This window comes from Phytophthora infestans, genomic scaffold (assembly GCF_000142945.1).
Source record: "Phytophthora infestans T30-4 supercont1.26 genomic scaffold, whole genome shotgun sequence".
NCBI lineage: Eukaryota > Oomycota > Peronosporomycetes > Peronosporales > Peronosporaceae > Phytophthora > Phytophthora infestans.
The window spans coordinates 1,150,360-1,167,739 of NW_003303733.1; the positions used below are offsets into that span (position 1 = coordinate 1,150,360).

Consider the following 17,380-nt stretch of genomic DNA (forward strand, 5'->3'; position numbering starts at 1 on the left):
CCAGTATGAAGTCGAAGCAATTCTCGACGATGAGCTACCATTATTCACGAGTACGTCACGATCACAACGGAAGTTTAAAGTTAAGTGGGTCGGCTACGATGAGCCTACGTGGGAACCACTGTCGAATTTGTCATGTGGGGGTCTCCTGTTTGACTATCTACGACAGAAGAAGCGCGAAAACCGTCTGCAAATGGTGCAAGTTGCAGATGAGGATTAACAGCTATTGCACCAAAGGTTACACCAACTCAGCGGACGACACAGGCCGAGTTGAGATGGAATACTACTGTGTCGAAACTACATATACTGAATAATTACGAAATGAAGTCCTGAACGATACCTACGGGACGCCCAGTCAAAAGAAGAAAAAAAACTAAAAGGTCGGCGATCCGGACTCCAAGTGAGTTGAACCCGACGGAGACAACTGGGAAGAGCTCAGCGGACTCGACGATTGGGGGCGTGGCGTCGTAGCAGACGTCATCCCTTGGGAACCTGCGGAAGGAAATGCAACATTCGCAGCCGTGGCAAGAAGTATCATCGCCGAGCTAGCCAACGAAGCTGACGCCGAACCAGGTGCGACTCGGCTGAAGTGGGTTGAGGCGGATCCGCTCCACTGGGGAGTGGGTTGCCGAACAGAGACATACTCGGAGACGCGCCTTGGAGATTAGGAGAGCCCAACCCATCGTCCGCCGAGTCGTCATTAGACACACTCTCGTCATCTAAGCCGAGCTCACCGATTGACGACCCAGTGAAAATGTGGATGCCTTGACGATTCAGCCGAGTTGGAGCACCCGGGGCAGAGGCAGGAGGCGCTTGTTCGGCAAGATCGAAGTCTTCTTCAATCGCGTCGTCAACAACCTGAGGATCCATACCGCGCGGAGCGAAAACCAAGAAGTCCACGTTCCGAGCGCGGAAGCAGGTGTTATACGGGTGGACCGCCGGGTCAGTTAGCCACCAAGCTCGCCAGGGCTCGGCTAGATCCACATCATGAGCACATTGGACCCAGTCTCTCCCGGAGGGAACCCACGAAAGGTTAACGGGAGAATAATGGGGGACGAACGGGTCGAAATAAACCTCTGCGTCCACCAGAGGAGCAGGTTCATCGCCGAGTTTCTGAGTGACAGCCGAGTAAAGCTGATCGTAGATAGCGACAACCAAAGATCGCAGAGTGTCACAACGACGTTTGCGTTCACGCTTGTACACCAGCCACAGCTCATATACCTCAGCAAGCTGAGCGGGTGTGGCAGCCGGGTTGACGTCAGGATGGAGACCCATCAACACACTCGACTCGACGATCCAATGACGACGCTCATAGAGAGCTACGAAGTAACGGGTCGTTTGGCCATCTGTCTGGATGGGCCTCCCCGCCGAGTCCAAGGGACTGTCACCACGAAGCTTCACCCACATATCTCCAAGAACTTGCATCAAAGTTCGAGGTCGGGTCTGAGAAGCCAAACATCGCCGAGCTTCCTCCAGTATCGACGGAGAAAAGAAGAAAGGAAGCTCAGGGAGCATCCGCCGAAGACGCTGACAAGGATGGCTCGGATCGAAAACGGCCATGAAAGCTCGAATGCCGTCAAGAGAACACGGCGTAGGTGGCACACGACTCTTGCCTCCTACGAGCTCCATCTGCACCCCTCCGCTCAGTGTATCCAATAATGCATTCCAACAACGGGCTGAGCCAAAATGCATAAATGGTACCTCGCGGAGTTGAGCCATGTGAAGAGTCAAGCGACAATCCCTGGACACCGCTTGCGAGGATCGAGTCCGTAACGTCGCCAGCGGGAGTGTAAGAGCGCTTGGTAGTGCGACCAAAGCCGGACATGAGGCAGTCGAACTCGGCTGAGAGAGAATCGACACAACCGAGAGCCTACTCGGCGAAGGAGCAGCCGGAATGGATTGAGCCGGAGCGGGATCAGGAGTCGACGGAAGCTGCCGATGCTTGTGGTGTCGGTGCGTCTTGTGATGCTTCTTGTGTTTCTTGTGCTTCTTGGATCGCTTCGACCGATGACCGGTAGGACTCGACGAGGCACGACGTTTGCGATGCTGCTGCTTCCCCGAAGCCGGCGCAGAGGCAGAACTCGTCCCGTCACCAGAATCCTTCGATGAAGGCCGCGAGGAGTGGCGATCACTCGGCGGCAAGGACTCATCACTCATCTCGTCGTCAGAGCCGAAGATTGCCGCATGAAGGCTTCTCGCTTTGGCAAAACGACGAGCATCTGCGGTCGCTGAGTCGGAGCCTGAAGGACTGCCAGCCGAGTTCTTTGATAAGGAAATGGAATTCAAGAGCGACCCAGCGGCAGGATTCTTCGAGCCGGTGGACGGTGCGGAACCATCACCAGGCCCTAACACCTCGTCGTCAGACGCGTCGAGTTCCTCAAGCAGCTGAACAGTCACAGTGCGGGAGGTCGCAGCAGATCTCCGGATAGGGCGGACGTCAACACGGCCGTGGTCACAGGGAGAGACGGTCTGAGGACACTCACGGCCGGAGTCACTAGGTCAGTCGGCGTGGTGGATACGCTCAGACCACGAGAAGATGAGACGAGAGAGGATCGGCAGAAGACGACTGGGAGCGCCCAACCACCGTTGGCACGACGCTGAGTGGTGCACTCGACTGGGGCAACCCAGCGGAGATGGGCGAAGTCGAGCCTGGGGCACAAACGCTCGTAGCCGGGACAGGCAGCGAAGCCACGACATCGGATGAAGATATCGGCGGTGGGCGAGTAGCCGCGACTGACGAAGTCACCGGAGGACCAGAAGACGAAGAACCAACCGAAGTCGTCGAAGCAACCGCAGGAACGGTGTCGGCGGGCGGCTCAGGCAACTCAAACTCGAATTCAGCTTCGCTCGAAGCGTCATCGTCGTCTTCAGAGCGAGCAGAGACAGCGGGCTGAGTAGCAGAACTCAGCTGAAGGTGACGAACCTTCTTCCGCCGAGTCCGACGACGGGACTTTCCAGAGCGAGGCCTTCCTCCATCGGATACAGTAGCTTGAGGAGAACTTGAGTGCAAAAGAGCACTGATAGCCTCGTGTCCATCCTCCCCGGGAAGTGGACAAGCGTACGGTTGAGGCGGATGCGGCGCCGGTGGACGATGACGAGGACCTGCAGCTGTGGGAGACTTGGGGTTGGCATAACGTCGAAGCCGCTGAGTTGAAGTCAAGATCGCCAAAGGCGTACGGTGAAGCTGGGCAACAGTCGGCTCAGCCTGGCTCGTAGTCGCCGCTGAGCTGACTGGAGCCTACGCCGAGTCTGCCAATGAAGTCACCGGAGACGCTTGACTAGCTGAGGGAGCCACACTAGGACCGATGACGGAACTCGCTACTGGAGCATCTCGGCGAGGATGGACAATCAACTCCAACCGCCGAGTTTCACCAGCTGGGATGTTGAGAACCTTAGGGAAGCGAGACTCCAAGACACGACACAGCCGAGCGTTAAGGAGAAGGTCGGACGGATTAAGTCTAGGAGCCTGCAATCCACCGCCAGCAGCAGCAGCCATGTGAGGGTCGTGCATCGGAATAATGCCATTCCGACGGATGAGCCGCTTCTGTCGCAAGATCACCGCCCGCTGCTCAGCGATCACCGACTGAGCGTGCCGCAAAGGTTGAGTGCCGGTGGAGCTGTACAACCGCACCGACTCCTGCAGCTGTTCGAAGTGCTTGGAAGCAATGCCCTGAAGGGTGACGAACGCTGCATCCCTCTCAGAAATGGATCGGAGAAGGACGTCGATCTCGGCGTCTCGATCCAAGACTAGCTGATGATGGAGCTGGGCCTGACCCAACGCAGCGTCAACCTTGCTCTGCTCAGCTGCGATGGCCCGAGCAAGTTTTGCCTCACTCAGAGCTACAGCCTTTCGCAGTGACGCGAGGAGATTAGCCGACTGCGTGGCAGCAGCCCTTAATCGAGACACTTGCTGTTGAGCCACCGAGAGCTGAGTTGACAAGTCGACGTTGCTGAGAGCAAGCGAGTCCAGTCGCCGAGTCAGTGCGCGGTTCTCCTCCTGAACAGCTTAATTGTCAGCTCGGAGATCACCAATGATCTGTGGATTATCAAGAGCGGCGTAGTTGCCTTTCAAGATATCCAACAGCTCCCCCGCGGAAGCAGCATGCAAGATCGCTCGCCGCTGCACGGGATCGGAGGGCTCCATGGAACGAGTAAATCCGTAAGCCATGAGCCTCGCCAAGAAGGTCAATTCTTCTCGGCGCTCATACCCTTGTTCGTTAACTCTGGCCATGAGGGAGTCAAGACTCACTGGAGCAGCCGAGCTTGGCTGACTGGTGGCGTTAGAAGTGGTGTCGCCCGGCAAGCTCGGTGGACCAGGAAGGCGTACGCGAGAAGACCCCGCCGACTCCGCGCCAGACTCGTGAGAAGTTGTCAGGTCGACCAACCCAGCTATATGCCGGTCGCTGACCCCACGAGTACCGACGGGTCGAGGAATCGACTCAGCTGGCACGCCTTCACCTCGACGAGGAGTTGGAGAAGAAGGATGGCGCCGCGAGTTGTGCTGGAGTAACATGCGAGGAGTAAGGAGCTGCCAGGGGAGTGACAGCGGAAGCAACAAACGTACCGAAGAAGGTGGTGGAGAGCCGCGAGACGTCATCAGCCGAGTATGGACCAACGGTGGGAGAACCAAATGAAGGATTAAGACACTCACCAGCTCGGCTCGTATCATAACCGGGGCAGTTGTGGTGTAGGGATTTCCAGATTCGACCATACGCCGACCTACTTTAGGTCAAGAATCGGCTCGGTCTGATAACCCAGAGCTTAGGAGCAAAGGATCACGGTAAGTACTCGGTGATCTGTCCGGATATGCTATCCGGATAGCCGCTGAGCTCAACGGTCGCCGGAATTCAGCTGAAGGGTCGGTAGAGATTCGAAACGACTACATTTCACTAGATATTTGTATGAGAAGCATAGGATTAAATAGGGGGAGCCGAAAGGGCTCCCAGAAGATAACAGAGCAGAATTTTCCTAGTCCAAGACACGTGTACACTTTTCCGGTAAGTCCCTGCATAGGGCTGGATTATGCCTGCCGTCAATACTCGAGAGGCATAGCTTGTAGGGTATTGACTGGTAGCGCCAAGAGATTAGGTCGGTCCGGGTAGGACAAAGTCTCGCTACGCGCGAATGAAAGCCCCGCAAACTCAGCGGGCCGGTACGTCGGATAGCCCGGGTGCCGTAACACTTCTAGCCGAGCAGCCTCTGCGCTCGGTGACCTGTAAAAGCGCTCGCGCGCCGTCGTCCATCCATTGGTGGAGGGCACAGAGTTGTGAACGAGCTCAGCCGAACCAAACTCGGCGGAGCCTCGGAAGTGATCTGACTTGGTTGGTCGGAGCCGAGTGGAAGCGAGCCACTCGTCTGTCCCGGAAGGGCCGGACCGCGAGGGGACCACCCTCTGCGCAGGCCATACAACCGCCGACCTAACTCAGCGATTCGTTGTGGTTTGTGTAAGGAATCCACATCTGACGGTATTTGTGTGTTTTACTACACCACACTTCCAATGTTCATCTTCCTTTTGAAGTCGAGGAGCGCCCACTCGTTGATTACCTGTCCAAATCCCCATTCCACTGTTATACGCACGCGACTCATCGAAGCATTCACAACTGACTCCTCTCTGGTAGCCCCGACTCTATCAAACGCAGACGCGAACACATCCGTCTGGCCGTAGGCGGGATCACCGTACAATAAGTAGCCGTGAAAGCTCTCTAGCCCCGAGGCCTCCAATAATGTCAGATCATGTAATCGACCTTCAATAGGACCAAATAGATAACCAATCATCCCATCAGGCGTAGTGACAGACTGGTATTTGATGCCGTGGCAGCGCTTGTGGCCGTTGAACATTGATTGTTGTTCAGCACTATCCAAAGGTCCGCAGATACGACGAAGTGTACCGTCGATAAAGCGTTTCCAAGTTCCCCTCCTTTTGCACGGACTGCAGCCGTATAGTCCTCCAGTCGACTACTGATACGATTCCAATCACCATCAAGAAGCGGAGCGCATCGCCGTGCGATATGCTCACAGACGTAGTAGAAAATTGAGCTCAAGTTGCTTTCGTGACGTCCATACCGGTCCTTGAGCTCTCTCCAGCGACTCGGGTACGATAGCCTCTCCAGAACAATACAAAGGCCTTCAATACCAGAAGTACGATACCCCTCCTCAGTCGAAAAGAAAGCTGGTAGTTGAAGTTTCCACAACAAAATTGCAAGGTGAGTCTTGCCAAATCGAAACCGGTCGATGCAGTTTCTCTCCGACATTTGGTTTATGTCGAAGCGAACATCAGAAATACTTGAGCGCAGCATTTCCTTCTCAATCTGTCGCATCTGAATAGCTAGTGCACACGCTACAGCTCGAAAAAGCATCCCCAGTCGCCGGTAACGACGACGTCTCCGATGAAGTACCCACAGATCGATGCTGTTTTTTGGCGTTTGACGTAACCTTTTGCTGGCCGACTCTCGAATGTGGTCTTTGAACGCGCTAGTTAGCACTTCCCCACCAGAGGCAGCACTGTTGTCGCTACCACTGTCACTTTCACTGGGAATATCATCTCGGTTATCGTTCTCACCAAGCAGTAAAGCCACAAAGTTATTTTCTCCACCGGGAAGAGCGCCAGCATCATCCTGTTGCGAGCCCAGACCGTCCAAATTGTTATGATCCATGGGGAAATCATCGTCCAGTCCGTAAGAATAGTCGTAGTGGTCCTCCATTCCACCTATATTATGTGAATCAGCGCCTTCGCGTTGCTCACAGCCACGTAGCTGCGCGTTTTGTGTCTCTTGAACTTGTGGTCTCAACACCAAACGAGCAGGGAGACCTTGAAACGTTTCTTGGACTGCGAGGTGCATCTCATTGCGCAAGCTGCGTCCTCCAGCTAGCTGGGTGCCATACCCAGCTTCAGGATACTCCATGTCGCCCACGACTAATGTCTCCCTGTGCGCTCTGCGGAATGTTGCTGCCTTGATCTGACGCAAGTGGAAATGGCTCGTGACAATCGCTGTGGGGATTGATTTTAAGGACTTACAAATTGCCCGTTTAATCGAATAGTACCTGCAATATTTAATGAAATATCATGATGACTGAATATATAGTTTGAAGACTTTCATCTTGATGAGGGTTTCGTCTGATACGTTATTTGGAAATAGCGTACTTGACGAAAGGATTTCTCCATCTGTTCATCTTGCCCTGACCCTGGTGGCCCTTTTACGTTTACGGCGTTGCTCGATTTTCACGTAAAATACGTGAGCAAAAACGCTCTAACTTATTGTGTAAACAGTAACTATTATAAACATAAAAAACTACTGGTGGCAGTAAAAACAAAAAAAGCGCCGGTACTTTTAACCTCTGCTCATATGCCTTATATGCGGAGTAAGACGGTAGTCGTAAGCTGATGCACCTACTTATGTAAAGATATCTACCTACTTATGTAATGGAGGTGCCCTGGATCCACTTCGAGCAGTCTAGATCCACTCTAAGCTCGATCGTTCCCCGATCGCCGTATCAACGCAGCTACACAAGCGTAGTCTACTCTAGAGCGAAGCCATGACGTTGGTACGTGGTCTGCTCGCAGTGTGCGCTATAGCCACCGTCAGGCTGTCGCTCATCCACGCCGAAACTTCAGAGGAACGTGCGCACAATCTCCAGCGACTGCAGGACTTCCGTGGTCACGAGTATTTCGTGCAGTTCGACGTGCATCAGTCTGAGGACGATCCAGTTAAGCTTCCCATTCAAGAGGACTACTTCACCGACGCTATCTTGGATCACTTCGCTCCCGTGTCCAAGCGCTCGAAGTGGAAGCAGAGATACCAGGCGAACGAGGAATTCTGGGGAGGTCGTGGCTTCCCTGTTTTTCTCTACATCGGAGGCGAGGGACCACTGGGACCCAAAGCCATTACCAACCGCACCTTCGTTTACTATCTGGCAGAACAGCATCGCGCTCTGCTATTGGCTCTGGAACACCGATTCTACGGTAAATCCTACCCGACCGAGGACATGAGTCTACCCAATCTGGCGTATCTCTCCAGTGAACAGGCCTTAGCAGATCTGGCTCATTTTCACTCGTTTGTGACGGACAAATACGGCCTGACGGATGAGAAATGGGTCGCGTTTGGCGGGAGTTATCCGGGTAATCTGGCAGCGTGGGTCAAGCTGAAATATCCCGCACTTTTTGCTGGAACCGTGGCGAGCTCGGCGCCGGTACAAGCGAAAACGGATTTCTTTGAGTACATGGAGGTTGTTGGTGATGGCTTGCGGTACTTTGGAGGCGGGGAATGCTACCATGAAGTGGAAAAGGCCATTACACAGCTAGGACATCTCATGGATGAAGGACAAAAAGGGCGCGATAAAGTTGCCGAGCTGTTCAAGCCATGCTACCCGATGACGAACGAGTTTGACGACTCAGTCTTCGAGTCGTCAGTGATGGGAGCGTTCCAGGATATCGCACAGTACAATGGAATCCACGAAGGAGTCATGACGTTGAGTGAGGTCTGTGAGCACTTTGCAAAGCCCGGAGACGCAGTGGAGAAGCTGGCGTCATTCATCAACAAGACGCGCGTTGGTGACTGCCTTGACTCCAAATTCCAAGGCGCAGCGAACGGCACTGTTGAGGTGCTGAGTCGCGACCAATTCGACGGGAAGAGCAGCGCGCGACAGTGGGTTTACCAGACGTGCAACGAGTTCGGCTACTTCCAGACCACGACGAGTGTACGCTCTCCATTCCACGGGCTGCGAGCTGTCACGGAAGCAAACGTCGGGACTGAGATCTGTAAGCGTGTGTATCAAATGGATGTGGCTCCAGACGTCGCTGGCGCCAATCGTGACTATGGCTCACTCGGTATCGAAGTGGAGCGGGTGACTTTCCCGAGCGGAACTATCGACCCGTGGCATGCGCTGGCAGTGCAGAACTCGACAATACTGCACTCGTACTCGGCTGAAGCTGTGTTCATCGAGGGAACAGCTCACTGCGCTGACATGTACTATCCGAGCGAACGGGACTCGCTACAACTGCAGTGGGCTCACGACAAAATTGCTGCGAGAGTCGAATGGTACCTACAGGACGTTGACTACAGTGATAGACCGCTAGCGACGCCCCTCGTGCCTGAGCAAGTCCAAGCCGTCGAGTAAGAAAAGGCAACTATAATGTTGAAGTCCACTTCAACAGGACTTCGTGCAGCGGTACATGTAATTCGACATGTTTTTATGTACAAAACGCGAAACGGTGATAAATACACGGAATACAGATCCTAATGGGACAATGTGGCAGTAGCCAATGTTTTGATTGGTGGCTGACACTCTCTCCTGAATCATTCGCACAATGGCTTCGTACGAGACACCGAGTGTGGACGTCAATGCCAATGGTTGGGGCCCCACGGCTCTGCCGGAGCAGTTCCTCAACGTCCCCTATGCGCCCTTCAACAAGGGCGACAAGCTGGGCAAAGCCGCCGACTTCGTGTCCAACTACGCGCCGCGCGGATCCCGATACACTCGTGACCCATCGGGGGTGAACGCCGAGTTCCAATACAAGCATGACTCGAAGGAGGACGCCACGTTCCAACTGGTCGACACTTCCAAGGGCACGCGTCCCAAGACAGAGGACCGTCTGCGTCCCACATGGAACCAGCAGCGCTTCGGAGGTCGCGGTGGACGCGGCGGACGTGGTGGACGCGGTTCGTACAATGACAAACCTGACCCGAACGGCCCCACCACGTCGTCTGCGCAGCTGCGTATGAAGGGTATGCAGAAGCAGAATAAGCGCTGGGACCGCCTGAGCAACGCACGTCGCGCTGTTACCTTCCGTCGCCGCGACGAAGTGCACGTCGACCGTGCTGCGTCTGTTAAGGTGCAGGCGAGCTGGAACCTCGTGGACCAGTTCGAGATGCAGCAACTTACCAAGCTGCAGGCTAATATTCCCAAATCTGAGGACCTGAAATGGTGCGGCGAGCTGCGTGAGTTCGACGCCTCTTTCGACCGTATCACAAGCCGCTCCAACACGCGCTTGCACCGCTACGACGACCGCGACTTCTACTACGTCACCACGACCGATGATCCTGTTATCGAGGACCTCGCCCAACAGGGAGAAGCCACAGTGTTCGCTACAGACGCCATCTTGGCGCACCTTATGGCCTGCACACGCTCGGTCTTTCCTTGGGATATTGTGGCTCAGCGCGTGAACAACATGGTGTTCTTCGACAAGCGCGACGAGTCCAACTTCGACCTGCTTACAGTCAATGAGAACGCCTCTGACCCGCCCAACCAGGACGACCCGGAGCACATGAACCACCCGGACCGTCTCAGTCTCGAAGCTACGATGATCAACCAGAATCTGTCACAGCAGGTGCTCAAGTCTGGCAACGGAGCTTTCCACAAGAAGCTCGACGAACCCAACCCGTTCGCCAGTGAAGACGCCCAGCCTGCTAGTGGCGCCTACCGCTACCGAAAGTTCGATCTTGGAGGAGGACTCAATTTGGTGGCACGTTGTGAGGTGCAGGGTGTGGCACTCAAAAAGGGCAAGCAGCAGTACGTGTCTACATTCGCACTTAACGAGTACGACCCCAAGTTCCCTGGATCTATCGAGTGGCGCAAGAAAATCGACTCCCAGGTGCGTCGCCCCGACATTTTGTCGAATTGTGTATATGTATGTGTCTATATCTGTATGTGGGTGGCTCTGTGTGCCGGACTTGATGAATGTTCACATTTTATACGCTATTCCTACACTATTGGTGAGGAGAAAAGTATGGTATGAAAGTCTCAGCTACATGTGAAGTGCCTGTGTGTATTGCTACCAGTGGCCTGTACTCGATGATTGACACTATTTTTCAGAATCGCTAATCCTACACTCACTTGATGAGGAGAGCTGAAAAGGATGAGAGTTTGAACTGGCTGCTAACTATTGTGTATCTATGGTGGGGTGGGGCTCAATGAATGCCCACAACTTTTATATATACGCTATTCCTACACTCTTGATGAGGAAAGCTTGATACTTAGGAGAGATCCACACCCCACGTTTGCTATACGGTATCTGTATGTTGTAAACTTCAAATTACTAACTTCTTATTATTTTTTACAGCGTGGTGCGATCCTGGCGAATGAGCTCAAGAACAACTCGAGCAAACTGGCCAAGTGGACAGCGCAGGCCCTGCTGAGCGGCGTTGATGAGATGAAGCTGGGCTACGTGTCTCGCTCGAACTTTAAGGACCCGTACTCGCACGTGGTGCTGGGTATGCAGTCGTACATTCCGACCACGTTCGCGACGCAGATCGCGCTCAACCAGAACAACACGTGGGGCATCATCAAGATGCTGTCGGAGCTGCTGCTCGAGCAGCCCGAGGGCAAGTACGTGATCATGAAGGACCCGAACAAACCCATTATGCGTCTGTTCTCCGTGCCTCTCGACACCTTCGAGGAGGAAGGAGAGGACGACGACGAGGACGACGAGTAAGTGACGCCATGTTGTCGTCGACACCACCAGGCGATTACGTGCTGTAACGTTGTTAAAATTTATTGATAACGATGAAAATCCACCGCTTTTTGCCATGCATCAGCCAGTCGTTCGCTTGCTCTTTTCCCTACAAAGCCCTTAGTTGCAGCCGGCCACACGCTTGACGCCTTTGGTCGAACCACTTGAACCCTTGGACGGAAGAGTTGCAGATGGCTTGGAGAGATCACTTCAGCTCCATCCACCAAGTCTGAGGCCTGTGTCCAGGGAACCCGAAAATATAATTTATATCAATTTCAATGGACATCGAGAAATACATAACGCGCGGCAACTTTTAAGAGCTCAGCAAATAAATAATTGGAGCGGGGACATTGCAAACGTAAATTATTTGTGAAATAAACTACCAAGCCTGGGTGAAGCCGCCTAAATGCAAGCATCCACGGTGGTGAAAGAAGAGAGTAGGTTTTGTTGATGTGTTCTCCAAACCAACCACAAACTGTAGGTAGTTGTTGTCCGGGAAAATAAAAGCTGGGTCGTCGTACACCAACTTCGTAAATACATATTTTGCTGAAGCATTTTTCGTAAATAAATTATTGATAGAAACAATAAACAGTAATTGGCAATAAATATATTTATCGGGTTCCGTGCCTGTGTCGCTCAGCTTTAGAGATTTTTTTCCTCGGCAACAGCGGCAATTGGGAGTGGGAGTTCGGCTAACCACATTATGGAAATATTTGACGTCGGCAAATTTGCCAAAAAATCTGCACAAGCTGATGCGGAAGGTAGGAATTCGAAGTGCGTTCGAGTTGTGGCTCGGACGGCAACGCTCCTGGTCTCAACGTCCGTCTTGATGTTCAAGTTAACGAGATCATGCCGTTGTTAAGTCCAGGACTTCTGCGTAACCTTCGATGCACCAACAAACACGCGCTATTTGGCGAAACATGAGCGCCCATTTAGATACTTTATAGTAAGTTAAAACAAAAAGTGTTTCGACTCCAATGAAGCTCTATTATACCGTAACCCGCTTCGGTGCGGCACCTCACTGCGACCAGCACTCGACTATTATATCGCGGCAATAATCAACGCGACATGCCTCGCCCCCAGCTCATGAGCAACAGGAACATGGAATGGCTTTGCCTGAAGAAGAACTCGACAACAGCCACAATCGACCACATCGCTTCATAGTTTCTGTCCTTGGAATTGTATGGCAATCAGCGGGCATCGATTTACACGGTTTGGACGCGTTAGCCGAATGGATTCTACGGCGACCGAGCGAAGGTCAGGCGCGAGGACTCACCAATCGGAAACGTCGTGCTGTACACTGTTGCTTAATATTCCGGCATGAGTCATGCAAGATTTAAATTCACAAAGGGCTCGCTCGTTGTTCTCGTTTCAATAGTCTGTAGTCCGCCTTTGAAGTCATGCAAACCAAACTTCAAAAATGGTGGTGCATCCTTTTGTCGGAATTTCGGCGTAGCGAGTTGAGCTGCCGGTTCTTTGGTCGTCGTAGTGCCGCGAAAGAACAAGCTCCAAGCCAAGAACCACCACCAGCTGTCGTGCTGCGTAGCAGAGCCCGGTATCAAGGAACGCAAGCCGAAAACCTCGAAGCCTCCGCCGCTCATCGCAGATGGTGCTAGCGTACCCGGACCCGATCCTTGAGCTGGTTCAAGCCAGCCAGACCGCCTCAAGGTCCTGCGCGACATTTGCGATTACCCGACCGCATTTAGCCCGAGAGGCTTCATAACTCAAAACGCTCGATAGAGGTCGAACGCAGACTTCCTCTCTTCTTCCATTGATCTTAGAGTCAGCAAGGAGTCGGAGCCGTTGTGATTCTTTTTGTCGACTAGTGACAACTCCAACGGACACAGAGCAGCAAAGACCTTTGAGTTTATTTAGATAAACTCTCTCGATAGTGAGGTGATGCAGCGGACGTCGTACAGAACCAGCGGCACTGTGGCCAGGAGCTCCGATATCCACAAGCACGTGGGCAAACGACAGGAACTCTGGACAGGTCTGCAACAGCGACTCGGCGCCACGCCGATTTTCGGCGGTATACTGAGCAACCAGAAGGGCGAACGTGTAGTGGAAGACAGCGATGACGACGAGGACGGAGACGTCGTGGAGGACAGCTACTTGTCCAATGGACCTCGCTCCACAGAGCGAGCTCGATGCAGGTCTGCAGTGTCCTATGACGGTCGGGATAGTCGACAGGCCCCGGAAGACTCGACGCTACTCAGTGCTGCGCAAAAGGCTGGATGCTTCAGCTACATCAAGCGGAGACATAGTATCGCTCTAGCCTTTGCATCCGACGACCCGACGGATGATATTCGCGAGCCGAGCAACATCTCACCAGCGGACGAATGCGACGTTGTAGGGTCAAATTGGGAAGCGGCAAAGGTCAAGAACGGCGTGCAGTTGTACAAGTCCAAGCGTTCTCGGTGCGAAGTGCGCGGCGTGACACACGTGAACGCGTCGGTGAAGAACGTCATGTCCATTTTGGCGGCAGGAGAGAGCACAGAGGCATTTGCAGATGCACAAAAGACTATTCTGGGTGCAGACCAAGTGATCGAGGCTAAAGTGTTAGCGCTCTGTGCTCAACCCACCAACTCGCGCTATTTCCACTGCGGACTCAAGTATCACGCCATAAAGAACCCATTCGGCACGACACCGCTGGATCTCGTCTACTTGGACTACACAGACGTGAGCACCACAAACGACGGGAAACTTATTGGGTACCGAATCATTGAATCCATTCGGGTTCCGGAGCTGCGACCCTCACCCAAGTACGTCCGAGCTTCGATCCGCTGTGAGGTGTACACGGTGGTGGAGACAGATACCTCTGGCGTCGTGGAAGTGACATTCGCATCGCATCTCGACCCGAAGAGCAAATGTTCGTCAAGTAAAAGATCGCACTGGCTAGAGCAGGCAGGCGTGCGTCTTGCCAACTTGCGTGCTCATGCTGAGAAAACCAGCATTGGGAGCCATCTATTGCCGGAAAATAACCGGGAAATGAACCGCAAACATCGCTCCTTCACGAGTGGAGATAAGGACAAGCAGCAACGGAACTGCAACGTGTGTCAACACGCCTTCTCCTTTCTTCGCAAGCGCCACAGTTGCCGTCTCTGCGGTGAAGCCAGCTGTGGTCGCTGTTGTCGTAAGATGCCGGTGCTCGTGGATTCAGAGTCCACGCGCGTCAAGGTCTGTTTGAGTTGCATCCTACACTCCAGGAACAACCCGGACGAGATCCGTCGCGGCGAACTTGGCCAGCCCTCGCGTCGTCGAGATATCGGCAACTCCACGTTCATCATCTACGACGAATAAAATGCTTTTTTTTTGAAAGGACAACAAGTCGGTAGGAAGGGATACTAGTATTAATCTAGCAGTCTAGATTCACTCTAGTCCAGCTGGTCCAGTAGTTAGTTGAGCTGGTCCTCCAAGGCAGAGAGACCCACGTAACCGGGAAGAGAAACATCATAACGTTAGTCTACAACTCAACGTCGTTGAGATGGCTACATGTAGCCATATCGAAAATGTTGTCGCAAAATGAGTCAGTCAAACTCAATTTGCTACGGTCGTGCAGAAAGGCTCACGCGCTAGCACGAGGCGCAGTGGCAAAGCTCCCATCTGCTGGTGCTGCGGTGCCGTCTCACCATGCGACAACAGAGAGTTGAGGCAGGTTTACTCCGGCCGGCAGCGCTGCAGATGGCAAGTGCGACGATGGCTACAGACAGCAGCTACTCGGACACGCTGAACGTCGTGTACGATGTGTGCGCGTGTGTGTTGGCGCTGCTCTTCGGTACTGCGCTTATGAAGTTGCTGCGTGACTACACACGGAGAAAAGGCTACATCGAGATCCAGCAGGATGACCGCGGCATGTACTCGAACGCACTTATGGGCACATCGGACTCGTGGGAGAACGTGCGTGTGGCGGACCCCAACAAGGCGGACGACGCTGCTACTTAGCTGGCTGTCGCTCAGTGTACTTGTCTAGCAAGATACTAAAATGCTACATGTAGTAGTACTTAGGTGATGGATAAATTAATGGTGTTACTTGCTTGTGTTCTATTATCGACGACATGGATTCGCAGCGTGTCTCACTTTTCCAGCAGGGCGAGCACCTCGTCGGCTGTTCCAGTGATCATCACAGACGACGCTGTATACAGTTAGCACGCATGACTAGTTGAGAAAAAGGAGAGTGAGGGAGAACGTACGTGTACGGCTGACTGCGTTTGGCACGTATTCCCACTCGGACGTGGGCTTGCGAGCGAAGTCGAACGTTGGGCTGGACGGCGCTACAGTTGGAATTGGAGCACTGACAGGTGTGCTGCGACCGTACAGGTGTCCAACTCGACTCGGAGCGCCAGATGTGGCCAACCGCGACGGGCCACGACCGAGCGGGGTGCGGAACTTGGAGTTCGAGAAACGCGGTCTGCCTCCCAGACCAGCAGGAGGTCCCGGACGTGCTTTAGCTCCATTGCCAGTTGACTGTTGTATTGAACTAGCTGACTCGAAGCTGTTGACACTCGCTACGGTTGAGTTGGCTGTCTGTACCGACGTGGTGGAGCCGATGGGGGTCTCGTTGACGATCTCTACTAGAAATCTGTGTTAAAACAGAGAGGAGCTCCATGTTAGCAGGAGCATCACCTCGGAGTAAGTACGACTGCAAGTTTCCTACTTGGACGTCTCGAAGTACTCTTCGTCCTTGCGATCCCAATCTGTAGGAGTCAACTTGGCCTCGTCAACAGCTTTTCCTGCCTTCCCGTCGTCGTCCGCGTACACGACGAGTCTCCGCGAGGTGGCCAGCGCCACGAATCCATCCTGCCAGATCTTGCGCTTCTGCGTCTTGTGCTTGGTGTACATACACTCGTACATCACTTCCGGGCGCGAGCCCAGTAGGTCGCACAGCTTGGTCATGACTACAGTATTGATGCCAGTCAAGAGCACGTAGTCCAAGACCTAATGAATTCGATACCTTTTCTAACATGGTAAGGTATTCTGTTAGGTAGGTAAAATAGAACTTTAGTTTCTGGAATAAGAATTTTCTTGGCCGATATGCGTCGACTCAGTTTATTTTCCATGTAATACTCCATGTAATGTCCATGTGTCGAAATAAATTACTTACCACTGTTTTTAAAATCCATAGTGAATGGAAGTTGTTAGACCTTCGCAAACGAAAGTCCTCTGACATCTCTCGTACATACCGGTATACAGAAGTCAGGAGGTCAACCATACGCATGAACATTAGGCGGGTCGATTCCAGTTTCAATAGAAATGAGATTGTATTAGTTGCATTATGGCTTGCTACCGTGAAGCACGAAGTGAAGGATGCGGAAGCGTAACAGCGTTAGACCAATCGGAGCTACGTCCAGCGACACACTCTTGTCTACATATCGCCAAAACCTCAACATTACGTAGAATCCGCAGTTGTATCCGTCTGTCTGGATCGGTCCATTGACGGACACAACTTTCAAGTCGTCGCTGAGCGTAGTAGCCAGATCCCACGACATGCGGTCCAGTACGTCCTTGTACGTCTTCAGGTTCATTGAGTCGTAGTACAGGACATTGTTCTGCTTGCCATCCACGATCATTGCACACCAATGCATGTTCCCAAAATTTACAGGAATGAGCAGTACATCCGCTTCAGTGAGTAGTTCCTGAACCTTTGTCTTCATTTTTTTACCATAGATTTCTTCTTCTTTGAAGCCAAGGCTGCCTCGACACCGACGATGCGAACACCGGTGCCCGTCCTGTACAATCTCGCGCAAAAAGCCAAAATCAGCGCATCATTAGCCCATTGGGGCGGCTTGAGACGGTACAGCATCGCGTAGTGGTAATCGTTGCCGTCAATTGGGATGGTATCTTGGGGATAGGCGCGAGCAATGGCCTCTGCCATGCTCTGAAGTGTCGATTGTTGTGCTGCTGGTATGGCGCTGGCTGCATCCTGTGTTAACCATTTGG

General features: G+C 53.1%; 4 protein-coding genes across 4 annotated transcripts; 3 read left to right on the forward strand and 1 right to left on the reverse strand.

Annotated features, from left to right (window-relative positions):
- Positions 1–7,530: 7,530 nt before the first annotated feature.
- Positions 7,531–9,111, forward strand: PITG_12482 (serine protease family S28, putative; the record flags this gene model as incomplete). Its single annotated transcript, XM_002900321.1, has 1 exon — positions 7,531–9,111. The coding sequence occupies one exon, from the start codon at positions 7,531–7,533 to the stop codon at positions 9,109–9,111; it is 1,581 nt and encodes a 526-aa protein (XP_002900367.1).
- A 190-nt stretch (positions 9,112–9,301) lies between these two features.
- Positions 9,302–10,729, forward strand: PITG_12483 (eukaryotic translation initiation factor 3, putative; the record flags this gene model as incomplete). Its single annotated transcript, XM_002900322.1, has 2 exons — positions 9,302–10,641; positions 10,720–10,729. 2 exons carry the CDS (start codon positions 9,302–9,304, stop codon positions 10,727–10,729), a joined length of 1,350 nt encoding a protein of 449 aa, XP_002900368.1.
- Positions 10,730–13,342: 2,613 nt separating this feature from the next.
- PITG_12484 (uncharacterized protein) lies at positions 13,343–14,743 on the forward strand (the record flags this gene model as incomplete). Its single annotated transcript, XM_002900323.1, has 1 exon — positions 13,343–14,743. The coding sequence occupies one exon, from the start codon at positions 13,343–13,345 to the stop codon at positions 14,741–14,743; it is 1,401 nt and encodes a 466-aa protein (XP_002900369.1).
- A 753-nt stretch (positions 14,744–15,496) lies between these two features.
- PITG_12485 (uncharacterized protein) lies at positions 15,497–16,358 on the reverse strand (the record flags this gene model as incomplete). Its single annotated transcript, XM_002900324.1, has 3 exons — positions 15,497–15,548; positions 15,634–16,022; positions 16,098–16,358. The coding sequence occupies 3 exons, from the start codon at positions 16,334–16,336 to the stop codon at positions 15,517–15,519; spliced, it is 660 nt and encodes a 219-aa protein (XP_002900370.1).
- Between the last annotated feature and the right edge of the window lie 1,022 nt (positions 16,359–17,380).